This window comes from Artemia sp. Qi Xiang Cuo, chromosome 4 (genome assembly GCF_049724085.1).
Source record: "Artemia sp. Qi Xiang Cuo chromosome 4, ASM4972408v1, whole genome shotgun sequence".
In the NCBI taxonomy this organism is placed as follows: domain Eukaryota; kingdom Metazoa; phylum Arthropoda; class Branchiopoda; order Anostraca; family Artemiidae; genus Artemia; species Artemia sp. Qi Xiang Cuo.
In genome coordinates this window covers 40435967-40458347 of record NC_142797.1, presented here as the reverse complement: position 1 = coordinate 40458347, position 22381 = coordinate 40435967, and the positions used below count along the sequence as shown (strand labels likewise).

General features: G+C 35.0%; 1 protein-coding gene across 1 annotated transcript in view; it reads right to left on the bottom strand.

The window, feature by feature from the left end:
* Positions 1–16071: 16071 nt before the first annotated feature.
* Positions 16072–22381, bottom strand: part of LOC148953107 (fibroblast growth factor receptor 4-like) — a 140973-nt gene continuing 134663 nt past the window's right edge. Inside the window, 2 exon segments of the mRNA XM_089087869.1 lie at positions 16072–16167; positions 18225–18549. Of these exon segments, the coding sequence (XP_088943995.1) occupies positions 16072–16167; positions 18225–18549 (421 nt within the window).

Below are 22381 nucleotides of genomic sequence, written 5' to 3'. Positions count from 1 at the left end.
TGATGGCTATTCAAATCATGTCTAGGCCTAATCAAGATATGATTTGGATACCGGCCCCATTAACACCCAATTTCTTGCTGTTGAATTGTATATAGGCTATCGATAATCGTAAATTGATTGGTAGCATCCCGCTTTTTCCTTTTGCTATTTGAGAATTAAAATTTAGATAAAATTTGAATATCTAAAATTCTTTTTTGAAGAACAGTAGTTTTGTTGAATAAGTTCTTAATAATATTTTCATCACAGAATCTTGAGTGAAAGGATACTGATATTATTGTCCATATGGATGCAAATTCTAAATAAACTTTTAATTTTTTACTCTGCTGAAGACATCACGACCTCTACATTAGGCTTCTCGGGTGTTCAAATACATTTGAACATTGGAGGAGGTTAGCAGTATTATCCCCCCCCCTTTAGAACCAATAATAACGGCGTAGATCAAAAATATTTCCGGGAATCAAGAGGCATTCAGACATCAGTCACATCAGTGAGGAACGTATCATCCCCAAAGGCATTGTTATTATTCAACTATGCCGAATCGAATGGCAATCTCAAAATTTTACAAGATATCTTTGCAAGAATAAAGGATGGCGGGAGTGGGGCAGTTACACCATTCCCAGTCTTTGGGGTCTTTTGGTCAGATATTTTGGTCACTTAAAAAGGGCGCTAGAACTTTTGATTTCCGTTCGAATGAGTCAGATCTTTTACGACCATTCTTTCGATACGATCATAACGGGAAACAAGAAAAAAGTACAACAACAAAACAAATAAACACTTATCCCCTTTGTCAAACCGACACGGAAGACGTAAAGGCACACAAGTCGGTCCGATCATTTAATGGAGGGCACGCCAAGAATCGAGTAGCCCACTTAAGGAAGAGCTTCATTCGGCGTTACCCTTCTATCTGGAACGCTCTTCCTGGGGAATATCGTGAATATAGGAATAAAAAAAAAAAATAAACAAAAAAATCGTGTGTAAACAGAAAATACCAAATTCCACATTTATACAGATAGGACCTTGGAATCTTTACAGTAGGGTTCTATGATATGCTCTATCTTATGGTGTGATTTTCATAAAGAACACTTGACTTTTTGAAGGTGTTGTTCTCCTTTTCTGAAAATCAGAAAAATTTTCTCATGCTCAAGGCTTTTGATGGGTAACATTAAACTTAATGAATTTTAAATGTTTGGAATTAGCGTAAATAACCAATCCTTTTGATGCATCTTTTGTTACCAAAATTCTGTTTTTTAGAGTTTCGGTCACTATTGGGCCGGGTCACTCCTTACTTACAGTTCGTGACCGTAAACTGTTTGCTGTTTGATATGGCTGACCGTCTTATGAAAATGAGAACCTTGTTCTGTTAACTTATGAGCCATTTAATAGCCAAGTACCATATTGTTTATAAATAAATTACTGTATCTGCGAAGTTATAGAATTCTATTACCGTTGCTATTTTCCTTCCCTATACCAACTTTACCTAAACTAAAAACTTCAAAAAGCGCTCATTTGAGTGGAAATTGGAATGGCTAGTGCCCTTTTTAATATTCGAAAGTGATTGGAAGGTAACTAACACCCGTTCCACGCCCACCATTTGCTAAGACACATCAAATCAAAATTTTGAGATCACCATTTTGTTCAACGCAGTTGATTTCCAGATGGAAATTATGTTTTTGAGTAAGAACCTACCCACCACAGCCCTCAGAGCAAGGATTGTAAGTTAAGCCCTGGGGGCATATAAGGTTTTTGTAGAAAGCTTTGTCGTAGAAACTTCAAACAGGGCTCATTCGATTGGAAATTCAAAGGGCTAGTGCCCTTTTTAATAGTCGAAAGTGATTGGAGGGCAACTAACCCCCCTCTCACGCCCAACTTTTTCCCAAACAGATCAAATCCAAATTTCGAGATAGACATTTTGTTCAACGTAGTTCAAAGCTCTGGAAATTAGGTCTTTGAGGGTGACACCCTCACAGCCCTCAGCGCAAGGTTTGAAAGTTATGCCCTGGGGGCATATAAGGTTTTTGTTGAAATCTGTGTCGTAGAAACTTCAAAAAGGACTCATTTGATTGGAAATTGAAATGGCTTTTTAATAGTCGAAATCGATTGGAAGGCAAATAACACCCCTTCCACACCCACCATTTCCCCAAACACATCGAATCAAAATTTGAAAAAGCCATTTTATTCACCGTTGTTGAAAGATCAAGACATTACATCTTTGAGCAAGAAACTCCCGCGACAGTCTTCAGGGCTATGGTTCTCAGTTACGCCCGGGGGGCATTTAAGGTTCTTATTGAAAACTTTTTCGTAGAAACTTGAAAAAGGACTGATTCGATTTGAAATTCCAAGTACTAGTGCCCTTTTTAATTGTTGAAACTGATTGGAGGGCAATTAACCCCCCTAACACGCCCACCATTTCCCCAGACACATCCAATCTAAATTTTTAGATATCCCTTTTGTTCTCAGTAGCTGAAAGTTGTGGACATAATAACTTTGAGCAAGACACTCCAGCTACAGTCTTCAAGGCAAGAATTTACTCCCTGGGGGCATTTAAAGTTCTTATTGAAAGCTTTGTCGTAGAAACTTGAAAAAGGACTTATTCGATTTGAAATTCAAAGCGCTAGTGCCCTTTTTAATAGTTGACAGTTATTGGAGGGCAACTAACCCCCCTTTCACGTCCACTTTTTTCCCAAACACATCCAATCAAAATTTTGAGATAACCATTCTGTTCAACGTAGTTGAAAATTATGGAAATTAGGTCTTTGAGGATGACAACCCCCCACAGCCCACAGCCAGGGCAAGGGTTATAAGTTATGCCCTGGAGGCATATAAGATTTTTATAGAAAGCGTTGCAGTAGAAACTTCAAAAGAGGCTCATTCGATTAGAAATTGAAATGGCTAGTGCCTTTTTTAATAGTTGAAAATGATTGGAGGGCAACTAACCCCCTTTCATGCCCACCATCTCCCCAAAAATGTACAATCAAAATTTTGAGATAGCCGTTTTTTTTTCAACATAGTTCAAAGTTCTGGAAATTATGTCTTTGAGGATGACAACTCCCCTCCCACAGCCCTCAGGGCAAGGGTTGTCAGCTGTGTCCTGGGAGTATATAAGGTTTCTATAGAAAGCGATGCTGTAGAAACTTCAAAAAGCGTTCATTCGATTGGAAATTGAAAGGGCTAGTGCCCTTTTTAATGGTGATAGTGATTGAATGGCGACTAACACCCTTCTCACGCCCACCACTTCCAATAAAAACATTCTTTTAAGTGTTTTCACTTTTATAACTTTAAGAAATCAAAAATCAATTAAGATCTTAAGGAATAAATATCAGTATATGTATATTAAACTGACAATGCAGATTTTTTCAGTAAATACATTTGAATTTTTTTCAGTAAATTAAAAATTTTATTCTGACTTTTATAAAACTTGGGTTTTAGAACCCTACTCATATTAATTTCTGCTCGTTTCGAGTTTGACTCTTATTTATTTTAATTTCTGTTTATTTGGGGTTTCGTTTATTTATTGATACTGATTTGTGGTAGTTGTATTTTGGTAGATTATTTGATTCTATTTTTGTTCATTTTGGTTTAGTGGAGTTCTTTGCTTTTTTTTAAAAGCTTGTTTTGTTTAAAAAATTTTTTAAATTAATTATAGATAAAAGACTTCGCATGATTATTAGTTCAAACACACTAATACGGATCGGTCATGTGCAAGCAAGTATCACAAAACGATTTGGAAACATGCATGCTATAAAACAAACCAGTGAAAGCATCACGTCAGCAATTGAGCGTGCAGGCAGAAGTGGACCCGACTAAACCAGAGAAGCCGAAGAGAATTTTATTCGACAGTGCAATTTTTAGATGTGCTAAACAGTCTAGATAATATTCTACTACACTATACCGGACAGAAGAACAAAAAATAGCATATAGTACAACAACGTCTTTTTAATATGACGATGAAAACAGCGAATCAGCAATTGGATCATCAGCAATTTGGGCGAGCTGGGAAAGTCTACTTTGACCAAACCTAAAACAATGTCTGAGGCAATATCCAACCGTAACACGTTTACTAGGAACACGAAGTGAAGACTGGAATTACAACGCCAACAGTAATTAATGTTAGCACGATATGTTAGGCTGTTGAGACAAATATCTTGATTTTGTAGTAACATTTCATGTCGCGTTATCCATCTTACTATTTTATGCAAGCATTGGAAGCACTACTGTTACTCAAAGAAAATATCTTCTCCTACAAAATGAGTAAATTAGATCCGTACCTGATACCGACCCATCCTTAGTCGAAATCTTTTTTTTAATCGTGGAGAAGGGAGACAAGTCAAACATACTTGGAACGAAACTTGGCGCTCTTTGGTGTCCATGCTTAATTAAAATAATATTCCTTCACCAAACCTTTCCTTTATTTGGGACCACCAGATTTAGTTCTCTCTGACTTATATAAAAGTGGAACAAAACCCCAAGATATTGTAGAGCTGACTCAGAAAGCTACTTCTGCAATATTAATGTGATACATAATTAATACATCCTCTTTGGCATATCCGTTTTGCTGAAAGACCGTAAAATAAAAATGTATATTATTTTCTTCGTTGGAGAAAAACAAAAAGAACAAGAAATAGCATTCGATTCCTTGGGCCTAATGATGTGAGGGGAAAAAATCACAGTAAGAATTAGAGCAGAAGAGATGTACCAATTCACAAAACAGCCGTTGGAGAAGGAAGAATCGATGGATCAATAGGGAAGATCCTTGATGACTTCTTACTGTAAAAACTTTTATTGTAGGAGAGAGATACTTTACTGCTGATTGGATTTTGATCCTACTTACAGAAAATCCATCATTTTTTTTAAGAATATTTTTTTCTCATAGATATGTTCTTGAAAATATTTATCAAGTATCAATGTTAAGTTCTCAACAAATTCATTTCAACTATTTTAAGAGTTATTACTTCAGATAACTATTATAACCGTTTAACAATTCATTGGCGTGCTACAGGGTTTAAGCAGAAGAAACTGACCTTCTTTTAATGCAAAAACCGTGCATAAAAAGAATAATACTTTCTTCTGAATTGGATATAAAAGCTATTGCGTAAGTAGAAATGCAATTCGGCAGCGTTTTATACTTCATCTGACTGCAATTCTTTAAGTAGCAAAAGGTTGAACCCATTCTGTGAAAATTCAGAGGCAACTCGGTAGCGCTATCTTGAGCCATATGCCCTGAATGTGTTATTTATATCCCCACCCCACATCACGTAGAATTCTTACGTAGAATTCATCAAATAGAAATTTGAGAAGGGGCTTATTCGACTAGAAACCGAAAGTTGCTTTTCCCTACAAGTGTTGGAATTACCAACGGGACAACCGACCCTCCTTGTACCCTTTTTGCTCACTACACCCATAGCCCCCGACACATCTTATCAAAATTTGGTAGAGGCATTTGCTCTGAATGGTTATTAAATAAAAAAAAAGTTTTTTTTACTGAAAGTAAGGAGCGACATTAAAACTTAAAACGAACAGAAATTATTCCGTATATGAAAGGGGCTGTCCCCTCCTCTACGCCTCCCTCTTTACGCTAAATTTTTTTATTTAAAAAAACAGAGTTGTGAGAAAGTCAAACTTTAGCGTTAAGAGCGAACCGTTGAGGAGGGGACAGCCCCTTTCATATACGGAATAATTTCTGTTCGTTTTAAGTTTTAAAGTCGTTCCGTACTTTCAGTAAAAAAAAAAAAAACTTTTTTATTTAATTTTTGAACGTTTTTGAATTAATGCAGGTTTTTATTTTGGCTCACCGTACATGAATAATTAAAAAAAAATTTACATATTAATTTTACTTTTATTTGGTTAAATGACTTTCTCGAAACTTGTTTAATTTTATTTACGAACTTTTTTATAAGTAATAAATATACGTAACTTAACGAATTATCTTACGTAACGAACTTCTATATTCATATATTTTAATAAATATATTAGAGGGTTCGCCCCCTATTCAACACCTTGCTCTTAAAGCTAAATTTCGAATTTTGCTGGAATTCTTTATAAATGACCCCTTAATCACAAAGACCGTTATTTAGAATAAATAGCTCTTACGAAAGTAATAAAAAATCTTTGGCTTAAAGAGCGAAGTACTGACTAGTGGATGACCCAATTTATAAACCTGATATTATCTGTTTATTTTAACTTTTGGTGTCGCTCCTTACCTTTAGTTGAAAAACTTGTTTTTTTTTTAATTTAATTTCTAATCTTTTTTTAAATAATGCTGGGAAATCCGGCGCCCCCTTCATAGCAATGTCCCTTCCCCCATGAAAAACTCCTTCATGGAAAGATACTCCCACATAACCGCCGACTCACCCCCCCCTACTATCAGAAAAAATCCCCCCTGAAAACGTCTGTATACTTCCCGATAACCAATACCATATATTGACATTGGGTAAAGTTCATAACTTACAGCCCTATCCTCGGGGACTTCGGGGTATTAAGTCATTCTAAAGACATATTTATCATATTTTCGATCATGCTGAACAAAATGGCTATCTCAAAATTTTGATTGGGTTACATTGGGAAAGAAATAAGCGCGAGAGGGGGCCTAGTTGCCCACCATTTATTTTTTGGTCACTTAAAAAGGGCACTAGAACTTTTAATTTACGTTCCAATGAGCCCTCCCACAATATTCTAGGACCACTGGGTCGATACGATCACCCCTGGAAAAAAAAAAAAAATAAAATAAAATAAACAGCAGCCGTGATCTTTCTTCTGACAAAAAATGCAAAGTTCCACATTTTTGTAGATAGGAGCTTGAAACCTCTACAGTAGGGTTCTCTGATACGCTGAATATGATGGTGTGATTTTCCAATCGAATGAGCCTTTTTTGAAGTTTCTACAACAACGCCTTCTATAAAAACCTTATATGTCCTCAGGGAATAACTTAAAACCCTTGCCCCGAGGGTTGTGGGGGAGTGTCCTCCACAAAAAGATATTTTTTATCTGCAAAGCAACTACGCTGAACAAACTGGCTATCTCAAACTTTGGATTGGATGTGTTTGGGGGAATGATGGGCGTGGGGGGGGGCTAGTTGCCCTCCAATCACTATCGACTATTAAAAAGGGCACTAGCCACTCCAATTTGCAATTGAATGAGCCCTTTTCGAACTTTCTACGACAACTCCTTCATTACGAAGTGCCCGGGTATGGAGAAAAAACAAAAAACAAAACATTGTGCCCACATCGTTTTTTACTTAGGCAGCGCTAACGCGCTGCCTATGATAAACAAATATTTCAACGTAGAAGCATCCAAGTTTGGTTACTTCTTGTGGATTTGCTGATAACAAGAATTGGAAAATTTTCTTCCCCTGCCCCAGCAGAGGTTGGACTGAGCCCAGACTTCCAAAATGACACAATGAGGCTATTAAAAAAGAAGAAGAAAAGATAGTTCCTCCAAAACCTAATCGTAAATAAACAATACAAAAAACAACTAACTCTCAAAAAACCCAAGAAGAATCTAAACTCGCATTTTGAACTTGATGTTTCTTAAACTTTTGCTTAAACCGAACCAAAACACGACAAATTATTATTTCCTCATCCAAATACTACTCCTTGCTTGACTCCTCTGTGAATAAAAGAAAGTCTTGATCTGTTTTGACAGCCCAAGGGGGGTGACGGCTGTCCTTTAGGCATATATCATGCAAGTGGACATCCATCCTAGGTGAAATGCACCCAAGAAACAGTTAGGTAGCTGAAATTTGTGATATATATACATAAACGTTAATGCATAGTGCATTATCCCCGAAGGCTAGCTGCCGGTAAATATTGACTTGTGTATAAAAAGTGTTTCTTGAATATTTAATAAACTTCCCTGGCATTTACCTCGCTGAAAATCCCCCCTCCCCTCTCCAAAAAAAAGAAAAAATCGTGTGGACAATTCTGCCTGGAAAGTTTTCCTTAGCCTACTTTTATTTGAAAAAAAGACTTCGTTTTTTATTTAGTTTCAACACACTAGAATCCCAAAGTGATTCGATCTATCACTGACTAAAACGCTGGGATACAATATAGCACATTATAAGTTGAAGAACGATAGTTAACGAAATTTGTGGAAATGAATAAGTAACAGTAAATGATTTATTGTGTTTACTTTCTACCATTATTTTTGACGTTAGTAGAGTCTTGGTCCTGCCCACTAAAACAACTTTGGTCATATTCTCGGTCGCCTCCCAAAATCTTCAGGCATTCTTTGTACGTTGACCATATATTCTTTCCCTGGGTTACCGATCCCAAAAGAGTTGATAGGTCACAGGCAAATAATACTCAGACAACAACCCATTCTGGAACCAAGAATTTTACGATTTTTTTTTTCATTTATAGTCTCACAAACTTTATCTGACTGAGTACATCGTCTGCTTACTTCTTCATCTGACTTCTTCGACCAAAAATTTTTTATACGTACTGCTCAGTAACATCTGATAAACTAGCTTCCTCGCCTCTCAAAAACCATATAGTATATTATTTAGGTACAGAACTACTACTTTTTAGAAAAAATTGTTTTGAAAGCAATTATTTTTGCTGACAATTTAACAACAAGGCCGTACCCAGGATTTTTTTTTTTTTGGGGGGGGAAGTTACTCAAAATTTTTTTCGGGGGAGTTTTACACACAAAAAAAACTCAAAAAACGCATAACAAATTTGTCTATATCCATTTTTGTTAAGTTTCTACGAGTCAGACAAACATTTGCGGGGGGGGGGGTGCCTTCGTCACACCCCCCTGGGTACGGCCTTTGTTAACAGGGTATTATTATTGCGTATAAGATGTTTAGTTAGTTTGTACCACTTCTAGATCTAAAATGGAAATATCACTAAGCTTGTTTTATTAGTAATAAGTAATTTGAATGACGTCTTCCGTCAAAATCGGACATTTTTATTCCCAAAGTATTGTTGGATAACTCACAAGTAATATATATGTTTCATAATGTTTGTATTATTGAGCACCAAGAAAAGAATAAGACTTTCCACATAGTACGTCAAATTAAAAATTTTAGAGTTGTGGACAAGAAGGTGTTCAACTTTCTTTTTGTTGATATTAAATAACCAATGAGTGTGTATTGTCATGAAATTTTCATTTTTTTTGTGGGGGGGGGATCTAAAACTAGGAACACCGCTCCGTGGGTATAGCCTTGAGCGGTAAATACTGTAAACTTTTGGAAGATTCAGGCATTCCAGTCCAATTAAATAATATTGCTAAAAAAGAGAGCTAAATTAAAAAAGATATATATATATACATATAAATCAACACAGATCAGTAAATACAAAATTACTATTTCAGTCAACAATTAAAAATAACACTTGACATCAAGACCCTATCCAGGGGGGGGGGGGGTACCGGGTTTGAGCAACCCCCCAGAAAATTTTTTGCCCGACTCATAAAAACGTAACGAAAATAGACATGAACAAATTTTGCTGTATTTTTAAGTTTTGTTTTGTAAAATTCTCGTCGAAAAGAATCCCTCCTTCAACCCCCTAACAGAAATACTGGATTCGCCCTTGCTTGACGGACATTGAAACTTATTTTATCATTACCGAAACTGTATTTGAGCAGTTTTCTTTTCATTTTATTTTTGATCAGGTATTAAGCTATTATATTTTTTTTTTTGGGGGGGGGGGGGATAAGCTTATGTTGCAGTGGAGCCCCGTTCATTTTGACCCCAATCTGTTTTATTACAACACTTCCATTTTGCAAGAAAAATTACCTCTAACTTACAAGTTACCTTTGGTAAATTTTCCTTTGAAAAACGCGACCCTCCGGTAACTTTCCTTTGAAAAGCGACCCTGATGATCATTTTTTTTATCTTCAAATATAGGTAATTTTAAATAATGCAACATCAAATTTCTTAACAAAAGTTTTATTAAAATTGCCTAATGAAGACGGGAATTTGAGAGCTTATTTCCACTTCTGAAAGGTCATTTGGCTGATTCATTTCATTGCAAAACTGTATAAGCTTTAGTCAAGACCTGAATCTTCGTTTAAAGCAGCAGGCTCTAAAAATTGATATTTAAAATATAATAAGCGGAAAAACAGGAAAAAAAGTAATCTGTTAAAATATAAATATAATAAGCGGTAAATATAATTAATGTTTTAAGAAATATTAAATTACTTTTAAATTGTTATTACTAATAAAAATAAATTTGATTATTAAATATTTTAATAAGAAATATTAAACTGTTTTAATAAATTATATAAAATATAATTAAGAAAATATATTAAAGCCGATAAAAACCGCTGAAAATATAATAAGCGGAAAAATAAGCGGTAAAAGTGTCAAAAAGCAACTTTTCATTAACTTAGCAAGTTATAGTGCTACGTCAATAAAACTTTCAGAAATGTATATTACATCAATAAGAACTGGGAAGGTATTTTCATGTTTCTCCCTGGACGCCTTCCCCCCATTTGGCGAAGATCAGAAGTTCAAAACATGCTCCAAATTCTAATTTGGACCTTAGATCCATTCCTTTGTGTCGTTCGACTCGCATAGCACTTTATGCGAGTTAGATCTTCTGCAATTCTACCAGATTTGCTTACTAATGTACTTGCAAAATGTATTTTCGAAATTAGAGGGGGGGGGGGCTATTTTTTTTCGATCTTTCACCGAACATATCAATTAAGTTATTTTTTAGTGAAAACACCCTCCAAAGGTATTTTTGAAAATCCAGAGGCAAATGCCCCCCCCCCCTCCTTCGGTTGACACCACTGTATGCACCATAGCAATCATTGAACTAGAATAAAGTACAGTCTGTACATTTAAAGAGTAAAAGTAGAAAACAACGCCCATACTGTACTGCTGTACTGCAGTCAAAATTTTCATCATAAAATGGATGACGATGATTAAAAATGAAATATTGAAGTAATACTTCATTGTAATACATTGAAATGAGGGGGAGGCGTATTCAATCAGGATTGCCACCACGGTCTGTTCCTAAAGTGCTAAAATTGTCCAGGTTTGCGTGCTACACAACGATTTTCGGTGCTACAGTCAAAAAATACTTGCAAGTGTCGCGGCGCAAACGCACATGGTCCGTTTAAGTGTATTTAGATTAGTTTTAGGTAAATTTTTCCATTTTTTTTTATGTCCGGTTATTTCAAAATTAGGACCTATCTTTCGAAACGAACACAAAAAAAAGTCAATCTCGGTTATATCAACTTTTCGCCAATCTTTCGAAACAAATACAGAAAAAAGGCGTTTCGCGCTTTTTGTTAGTTCCCCTGCCTTTTTTTCAAAGTCTTCATTAATTCGTCTAAGACAAAAGAAGAAATGTAGCACGAACGTGCTACTATTTGGTCATTCAATGTAGTACGTGCTACAGTGCTACACATGAAATATTGCTAAAATACCACTTTCGTGCTACCGATGGCTACCGTGCATTCAATTCGCTTTGAAAACGTGCGTGTTTTTGACTTATCGAAAAGTGTTGCTATAATATGGCCTGGGTGAAATGCCTATTGGAAAAAAGAAACACATACCCACTGGATCAAATTAAATTTTATTTCCACCATGAATACAAGTACAAGATAAATTACAAGGCTTTATTTATAGAAAACAAAAGCAGCATACATGTTCGCATACAGGCTTCAATCAAATAGTTAGCTCATTGAGGTATTACACATTCCCCAAAGAGTATTCGAGTATCACTTGGGATAAACAAATTTCTGTTTCCAAATTTGCTTAAGGAAATTTCAGCAACAAAATTAACATAGGCCGAATCTAGCGGCCGGAGTGCTCAAGAAAAGACACAATGGATATAAAAAAAAAAAAAAAAAAAAAAAAAAAAAAAAAAAAAAATCTTAGAATGCTTGTATTTATAATAGTATAAATAACAAGTATAATAGAGGCTTGATAATGGCCATGTTTAAGTGCCACAAGGGCAACTTCAGAACTGTCTTTGCGGAAATACTTTTATATCAAAGATATAAAGAAAGTGCTTCACGATGTATTAAGTACATTGTATTTATACATCAGATATCGCAGGCCAGTTTCCAAAAAATCTTTGGAAACTGGTTTACTTAGAAAAAAATAATAATAACTGCAACAGTGTGGAAACAAGTGAGATCGGAAAGAAGAACATGTGCAATATACAGAAGAAGACAAATCAATATAATAATATATATATATATATACATATATATATATATATATATATATATATATATATATATATATATATATATATATATATATATATATATATATATATATATATATATATATATATATATATATATATATATATATAATATACATTTATAGATATATAGCAAGAATGAAATAAAATAACACTAGAAAATCTACAAAATTTCTAAGAATAGCATTATACTTTGTACTTATTTCCTATATACAATCATCAAATCCTTCTAGAAGGCTAATCATATAAGGCACATACATTTAACACAATTATTGGTATAGAAATTGGGCAAGAACACTTGTAATCTTCTAATCTACTTGATTTAGGTTTCAATTATGATAGACTTATACTGTACCATCTAAGAAAGGCAACCGTATGAGCAACAAAGTGAAAGCAAAAAAAGAAATCGTTCCAAGTACAGCTGTACACAGGACAAGGGGTGGAGGATGGGGTTCAGAACCTTCCATAAAATTAGTCAGAAATATGAAAATAATTATTGACTTTTAGCCTTTGAGAAATGACAAATTTTATGCCACCAACAATAAAATAACTTTTTTTGTTATCAATTTGACCCAATTAAAGCAAAATTGACTTGAAACTTTCCATATACAAACACAAGAGTAAGGACTCAAAACTCGCGGACATTTGCAAAGAAAACCCCCGGGTATTTTGCAAAGAAAACTCCCGGGCATTTGTTTTTTCTAATTCCTGTTCATAGGATTAAATGTCAAGTAATCCATGTCTCTTTTAAAGGACGAGTTATGTTTTGATTTCCGCTTTATTTAGTTGTGGCTTCGCAAAAAGTTTCAATTTCTTATTAATTAATTATTTTGTACAGTGCTTTGGAGTCGGTTATAATTTATAATTAATATGACTACAAAACCGATTACATACATTTTGAATATAACCACACCATCACAGACTCCGATTTATAAAACTTAAAAAATAAATTCATCAAATACGAGCTGTAATACGTCCCATTTAGTACAGGCCTTCTTCCCTTTTCGTAAAAAGTACGTAGTTTTAGCAAATTCTTTTCAGGATATAATTTTAATAACACGTGTTACTTGCTAACTTCACTCTTAAAGACAAGGAAAATAACTTTTTGCATGAATAGCAGGTTTTTTTTTACTTTCACGGAGTTGATTTTAATTCAAAAATAGACGGTTGATTTTGGAATTTAGCCAGAAATCTGAACATAATCATTGACTCTGGAAATGAAATATTTTATGCCACCGAACATAAGATAATTGTTTTGGCTACTAATTTGACCCAATTAATGCCAAATTGACTCGAAGAAACTTCCCATATTCAAATGTAAGAGTAACAACCCAAAAACTCCCAGACATTCAATGTTTTAAAAGATGAAGTAAAGAGCCATAGATAACATCAACACTCTTGAAATAATACAGGACATAGCATGATCAATTAAATCAAAGTCGCCAGTGGATATTCTTTTTGAATTGTTATACGCAGTTCTATATGGACTAAGTTAAAATGGCACCTCAATAATTGATACAATTATATTTATTATTTCGTTAAATTTTCAGGAGGATAGAGAAGGGGAGGGGAGTGTAGTTCATTCATCAATTTATAATTTTAAGATATGAATAAAACAAAGACGGCTACCTTCCTCAGTACCACAGTATGGTCTACCGAATCAAACAACTTAGTGTAAAGGAACTTCTACAATATTACACCACAACTATCTGAAACTATTTTTTAAGCTATGACTAGTGATAGTTATCTTCTAAATAATAAAGAACATTCTAGAAAGGAGGGTTAGAAGCAAAATGCAAAAAAGGTTACAGATAGTTAGGACTCCTCTTCCCTTCTCTAAGGCTTAACCTAATTCATGGATTTCATAAGACTATTTCTGTATTATATTCAAAATTGCTCATGTCAACTAAATCAATTTCTGATTATTCGTTTCCATCTTCAACAAAATATAGCTTCCAGCTTCTTTCAAAAATTTGTTTGCAGAAAATCTAGACGGTAAAAAAAGAAGGATGTTGCAAAATGTAACACTTTGGGGTCTCCAGCTCGAATCTATTACATTAAGTAGCTAAAAGTTCCTTATTTTCAAAAATTAATCAAAATTATAGTTTAAAGATGTTGACATAATCTGTGACCATTAATTCCCTCTTCATCACCTGTTTTTACTTCACTCACAAGTTCCAGAAAAAAAAAATCAAACAGAAGAGATTGAGTTCAAGCGATATTAGAATCTGACTTTTGGCAATGGATCGTACTCGTGAGCTTTGTATCTTCAAATCTCAAAGTCACTTTTATTACATTTCATGATTTTATTTCTCTTTTTTTAAATGTGACTATTCATAATTTTTTCTTACAAAATGATGAAAATCAACTGTCTCCTCTTGGATGTTTGCCAAGATGAGACTGCAGTTTTTCCTTCACTTATTGCCCATTATCATACCTTGAATTTCCCCAAAAAGTCTATTTCCCCGAATGTTGGCTAATATCCTTGAGTCCATATTTCTGTGCCCGTACATATACAAAAATTATTAGCATCAAACAGGGTCAACTAAGATCCATTTAGAGTTGCTGGTGAATCAACAAATGACATTGCCCATAACTCTTAGCTTTAAAGGCAAAAAGTATATAGATGGCATCGATGAAATATTGTCGAATAACTTCCAGGAAACCCATAACGTACTTTGATATATGGAAGTTATCTCCTATCAGAACCATTTAGAAGGGTGGACAGGTGCAGAGGAGTGCTAAACATTGGAACCCAAGCCTTCAAAGCGGAATTTATATAGTAACTTCGAAAATGTTCTTTTCAAATTCTTTTCAAAAATGTAGTCTTTGCTTGCAAAGGGCTCGTCCATAACAACAGAAAAATAAGATCCAGACACTAGTACAGCGGAAATTCTTTTTAGACTAATATCTTATGTCGTTGTTTACTTTCCGCTGTTTAGAAAAACAAGATAAACCAAAAAGCATTTGAGTGTTACACAAAAAAATGGAAGAGGGCATCTATTAATTTTACGCATACAAATAATAGCACATCATTAAACATATTATAACGAATTAATCTGGACGAGGTCTATCATAGACAGACACGTATTTAGAGTTTCGGCAAGCACAAAATAACGCAAAAATGTGCTTTTTAAATTTAATAAACACGAAAATAAAGGAAAACGTAGAAGAAAATGTTTTATTAGGGATAGGGTAAAAGCCCCCCCCCCTCCGTCATACGGGTAGAGCCGTTGCACGGGTAAAATGCAATTATTTGGTATTGTCAACACACAAGTACTAGAAACCACTATCATTTTGTATTAGTTTGTACAAGAATTTAAGTAAAAACATATAGACATAACAAATAAAAGCGATTATAATCATTAATCAATATGCTTTTGATTCCACAGCAACAATGTTAACGATGAATTTACAATATCAAATACAGATATAGCACCGTAAATGCAAACATGTAACAACATAACGAAATTTTGAATCTGTGTAACAAGAGGCTACAGATTATAGAGGCTCGGTAATCTCGAGCAAGGTGACGACACGGGCGTATCCAGGATATTCTTTTCGGGGGGGAGGGTACAAAGAACACTTTAAAAAACAAATCAGAAAGTGGTTTAAAGGCATTTTTTTGTACATTTACAGTTGTTTCACAAATATACCCGGGGGGGGAGCCACAAACCCGATATCCCCCCCCATCCCGGCGAGGGCCTTGAATCACGGCTCAGAATAATTTTGAAATCGTAATCAAAACATGAAGGCAAGCATCACAGCAGCTTACGGCAAAATCGCACACTCCATTGATGTGTTCTTCACTTTTGTACTTTCTAGTGGGATAAGAGCACAATGACACAGAAAATAGCACCTTATAATTGTAAATTATCGACTAGTATGTTTCATTAGTTAGCTTCAAAATTCAGTTGCTCATCAAAAAATGTGAACTAGGATCACACTCATCAGGACAACCAGATAATGGAGTGTCTGCACTACAAAAACCCATATCCAAGTATTCCTAAAAAAAAAAAAATAATTCTTTACTGAAGATCTAAAGAAGTATATTGCAACCATAGAGATAGATAAAGAATAGAAGGTTCTCAAAAATTTCACAGTTAGAACTGGATGTTAATCCGGAGCCATGTACCTATCAACGTTTTCATAGTATTTTATAGTAGACTTTCCATATAAACCGAACAACTTAAAATTAAATACAGGATTTGTTTTATATAGTTACTAAATTAAAGTCGCACACTTCCTTGTTGCTATACACACATATTCTGGGCTCATTTTTGCTTGCCGAATGTGCGGCACTCAGGGCCGGATTTAAAGCTTTGGCGCTTTTAGGCCCAAGCGTTTTTGCCGCCCCGTTTTTTGCGAGATTTCTTGGAAATCTCCGAAAATTCAGGGGTAGTGGAAGTACATAACATTTTGCAAATTATGAGCCAAAATTAATGAAAGAGAGAGGTGATACTGAACTCACAGGTGCCATTCTTGGGAGACATCTAACAGTTTATAAGCGGCTATGGAATCCCTGCGTTGTTTTAAAATCCCTTTTATGTGAACAGGCAGCACAGCAGCAAAGTGCGCCTGGCACTTTGCCCATAAATCGCATCAATTCAGCTTTTGTCAAGAAAAAAAATCGCTCAGTGATAACTTATCGCATCCCCTTGCATTGTACGCCTCTATGCCCGGGCCTATTGTAAACATGGGCCTGGTAGCACTGTTGGCCGGTTTATATGTCAACATATTTCTCCTTTATTATATAGAACATATATTGTATTTATTTATTGGAACTCCTGTTTTTTCAAATTGCTAAGGCGAGTGGATGTCGTAAGGAAAGATTTATGGGAAATAGCAACTTCTTTGGAGGGTGCAAAGAGGGAGGCTGTGATTAGATTGGGATAAAGGAGGAGCGTCTGTAGCTGTGTTGGCCACAGAAAGCTTGGTACTGCAGTGATTTGTTAGTAGTAGTAGAGGGGTTCTTCAGATCAAAATTCGGGAGGATTTTGGCTTGCTAGACTTATAACTTCATTTAGAATCGAATTTTGTTTGGGAAAATGGGAAAATGTTTCCCTCTTCTCTTAAGCTATCAAGCTCTTCCGTAGCTCTAATCTATTAACCTTCAAGAAATTAATAAGCAAAAATCCGACAAAAAAAATATTCTCAAAAATAAGACGAGATACAGGGTTAGAGAAGAAGAGGGAAAGAGAGGCAAATAGGATGAAATCCCAGGTATATAAAGGGAGAAAAAAAAGAAAAGAGATAGAAAGGTTAATGTGAATAATGGGGTGAGTGTGTCTCCAGTTGACTTAGTACCACAAAAGAACGCTGACATTTCAGATTAAAATGAAGTATATCTTTTTGACTTTGAAAAAACAGCGACTCTGCATGGAAAATTTTATCGACAAAAGCCTTTTAAAAATTTAGAAAAAACAAGTGTATCTTCCATAAACTCTTAACGTATACCATTGACTATTAGGATAGCGATTAAAGGGGGGAAGAAAGACGCGGATGAGTTTTGCTTGTGAAAAAATATAGCCTTCAGAAGGTTTTTTGTAGACGATCAAATTTGTAATAAATGAACCGATTGAAATCGCAGAAAATAAAAACTGTAATATATCCATAGAAATATCTTGGCTTCTTGTGTTTTAAAGTTAGAACACATTATTGTACCATTTAGGGGAGAAGCAAAGTTTATTGAAGAAACTGCGGACTTGTATATTTGGGACTTGTTTTTCAATAGAAATCGGACTTTCAAATCAAGGATATTTTGGAATGGACTTGTTGCCCAGCCCCTACTCAAAGGTAACACTAAAATCTAAAAAAAGAGAACTTTACCTAACTTCCCCCTTCAAGAGCCAATTCCACTCAAATTTTTGAACAGTTCACCAAATATTAAAAAAACTTTTTAGAGTAAAAAGAATATTGACGATACATAAAAGTTACTGTATCAGTCTTCGAAAATTAAAGCAACTCAATTATTGACGGGTTTAAATCACAACATAAATATTATACAGTATAAAAAATTCCTATCTTCATCGTTAAGATTTTTGGGACAGATCAGTCTCGCACATTTCTCATGACTCCACTTTCGCGCGTGTGCACTGACAAATTTTTAGCACATTGCGGTGGGAATGCCAAGAAGTAACTGAAGCTATTACTGTGACACAAAGGGAAACCTCCATTTCCGCGCGCTGTGACATGTCCCATTTCTGAACCAAATTTTCCATATTGTATAATATTTATGCTGTGATTTAAATAGAGAGATATATAATAAAAAAACAAACTTACGTCGGTCGAGGAGAGGGACATAATCCTATCCAAGTCCTCCACTAGCTCTGTAAATGTTGGCCTCTTATCAGGCTCAAATTGCCAACAATCTCTCATAAGTAAATACCTGAAATAAATATAGTAATGTATTGAATAGATTAAAGGTGCTTTTTCCGAAAGATCAGTCCAAATTCCCCTTATGAAATTATTTTGAATCTGTGCATAAGTTGCAGCTTTGTCAACCTATCATACTGAAAAAATATATTATTTCCTGAAGGTCAAATATTGCACGGACGTAGGAATATAAATCGGGGGAGGGGTGATATTTCATACCCATTCGAACAATCCAGGTAAATTTGCATAGAAATAAAGAAGTAAAGTGTATTTAAAGTAAAAAAAAAAGGTCATGTACAAAAAAAGAGATATGAACGCGCATCAGCGATCTCTACTCTTCCAAATTCCTATCCCATAGATAATACATAAATGAATCAAATGAATGAAACCGTTCATTTAATTAATAACCTAAGACTTCCTTTTAATAAACACATTTTCAAGATACCTCGCTATTCTACAGACAAATTGTGGAGACTAATTTTTAAGACATCTGGAAGTAGCAATTTTTTTCCCCTAGTATACCTTCCATTAGCGTGAAATTCCCTGACACCCGATCAAGAAATGTACCAAATCCTCCTCCTCATCTTCTTAAAGCGGGAAATTATGTCCGTCTTCTTTACAACTTTTTTCTTTTGTAAACGTTTTAAATATTGCTCCAATTTGAAGGCCAGTTGTGAGGTGCACCCAGTAAGTGAGATATCTACCAGGTAAATTCATCTGAAGGTAGAACTCCTACCCATAAACTACCTAAACATCCTTTAACGCTTCCAGGGTTCTTTGCCTCCTCACTCCGTTTCTTGATCCTTTCATTTTCTAGCACAATCATAATCTCATTTGCCAAATTCACATATATATCCATAGGTTATCTAACTTCATTCTAAACAAAAGAAAACCTCGTTTAATCTAAAATATCTTTCATTTTAAACTGTCATTTCCCTGGGAAAGTAATTCTTCATAGGCTGCTTTAAGCAACCTATCACTCGGTAACTAAACCACTTTTAGCAATATTTTATCACTGAGGCTAGTCTGCAATTTTTTGGTGGCCATTTACCTAGTTCACCATTCAAATACTGGGAAGGAGTCGTCCTATGCAGCCTATACAATCTCTTAAAGTAAACTAATTGAATACATTCAATCTGAGCAGCTTTCTCATGTTCCCAAATCCCTGCTCCATAATGTAGAATTGGCAGGATTTTCGATAGAAAAACCCTTTTATGCAGCGGAAAATTCTTAATACCCGTTATCAAAGAGTTCGTAGTAACGAACTGTAAGTAAGAAGCGACCCGGCTCCATAGTAACCAAAACTCTAAAACACGGAATTTTGATACCAATAGATACCCATCAAAAGCTACGAGCTTGAAAAAATGTGTCTTATTTTCAAAAAAAGGGGGATACAACCCCTAAAAGACATAGAACTTTATTGAAAATCACACCATCAGATTCAGCGAATCAGAGAACCCTACTGTAGCGGTTTCAAGCTCGTATATGGAAAAATGTGGAATTTTGTATTTTTGCCAGAAGAAAGATAACGGATGCGTGTTCATTTGTTTTTTTGTTTTTTGTTTTTTTTTTCCCAGGGGTAATCGTATCGACCCAGTGGTCCTAGAATATCTCGAGAGGGCTCATTTGAACAAAAATTAAAAGGTCTAGTGGCCTTTTTAAGTAATCAAAAAATTGGAGGGACAATAGGCCCCCTCACACTCACATTTTTTACCCAAAGTCACCCGTTAACTTTGATATAGTCATTTTGTTCAGCCTAGTCAAAAATCTTAACAACTATGTTTCTGAGGATGACTTAATCCCCCACAGTGCCGGGGGGAAGGGCTGCAAGTTATGAACTTTGCCCATTGTTTACATATAGTATCGGTTATTGGGAAGTATACAGACGTTTTCAGGAGTATTTTTTTCTGGGGGGGGGGGGGGGGTTTGGGAAGCGGTTACATGGTAGGATATTTCCATGAAGGCATTTTTCATGGGGGAAGGGAATTTTCCTTAAATGGGCGCCTGATTTCCCAGCAAGAGCGAGATATTGAAGAGGGGCAAACCCCCTCATATACGTAATAATTTCTGTTCGTTTTAAGTTTAAATGTTGCCCCTTACTTTCAGTTGAAAAAACTTGCTTTTTCATTTAATATTATTCTAGAAAAGGCCATACTCCATTACTAATAATTCTATCAAACATAATCACTAACACTGGCAATTATTTAACAAGATATATATTTACCACAACTGCAGGCACCCCCTCTGCTCCTGGTTCGGACCCTTCTTTCATATACTTAACAACCCTCCTAATCTCCTCAGACGTGGTTTCCCTTACCAAATCACAATCCTTTTCTCTCATGAAAACACAAAACAATTTAGAATGCTTAATTCTATGCTTTCACCCTCAATACTCTCTAAACAACTTGGCTAAGTATCAGCTGCTGGGATAAAAAAGAACGTATTCAGGTTTGTTTTTGTTTTGTTTTTTTTTTGGGGGGGGGGGTACAATTTTTTTTAAACACATCAAAACTTTGTTTATATTCATTTTGCCACGTTTTACGAGTCGGATAAACATTTCCAGGGTGGATTCAAACCCCCTAACCCCCACCGCAGATACGACCTTGGGGATATCTCATAGAACTACTCTTTTATCATCTTTTCACTTCATTTTTGACTAGAAGATTATGACTTCGTTCATCTTGTCTTCGAAGATGCAGTTTTTTGTCAAAAAATTAACTTTATTTTAAATATTGTATTTTGCTAATTATAAAGGCACTAGATATAGCAATTATCTTTAACATGAGCCCTTAATCAGCTCTCTATTATATTCCAGTGCCCCTCTAGCAGAGGAGAAGGAAAAAATGGGAAAAAAAAAGAGAACACGTAAGTGCTTCCATGAAAAAATTGATTTTCCTTGTTGTTCAAACCAGGGAACCGTAAGTTTCATGTATAGGATTTTCGACCATGGCGATTCAAATGGTACACTTGTTATTTTGATACGACTTGGTTTCATAATTTATTTTGGGTTACTATTGGCCAAGGTTCGTCTTTTACTAAGTTGCAGCTGCCGCTGCAACCACGAAATCCGTTTTATTACTCAAATCAAATACTTGCTCAAACTCCGTCTGTTCTTCTCCAAACATCTCTTGCTTTTTTCCTCTGATCAACCTATTGGATTCTCTCACCTTAGAACCTATTAGATTCTCTATTCTTATAACCTTCAACATTAAGCCTTCCTTTTCCTTATTTAAAGAACAATTATTAACTGACTCTAAACGATCTCCTAAATATTTTTTTATATTGCACTCATTATAAACAAATTGAACTTAGTTGTCTTATTTATCGTTTCAGACTTTTGGGCACATTGATAAATAATTGAACCCAATTCACTCAATGTAATATCAACGTCAATCGATGATGTACATGTTTTCAAATGTCTCAATTACCTCGGCCCTTCAAAATGTATTTCCCATCAATTCCAATTCCCCACCACTCCACTTGGTCTTTACAGGCTTTCTATAATAATCCTATTTTCCTTTCTATCACTTCTCTTTTTCTCTACTTCCATTTTTTTAGGATAAATAAAATTTCGAATAGGGATAAATCCTTTTATCAGACAGTGACAATAACAATCACAAAATATACTGGATATTTCGGTTACATCTACAGTGACCGTCATCAGCAGAGTATTTCTCTCTATTGGACATTTCGGTCACATGTACAATGCCTGTCATCAGTAGAAATACTCTGCTGATGACGGTCACTATACATTTGACCGATAAATCCAGTATATTTTGTGATTGTTATTGTCAGTGTCTAATAAAAGGATTTACGTCTATTCGAACTTTTATTTATTGTCATGT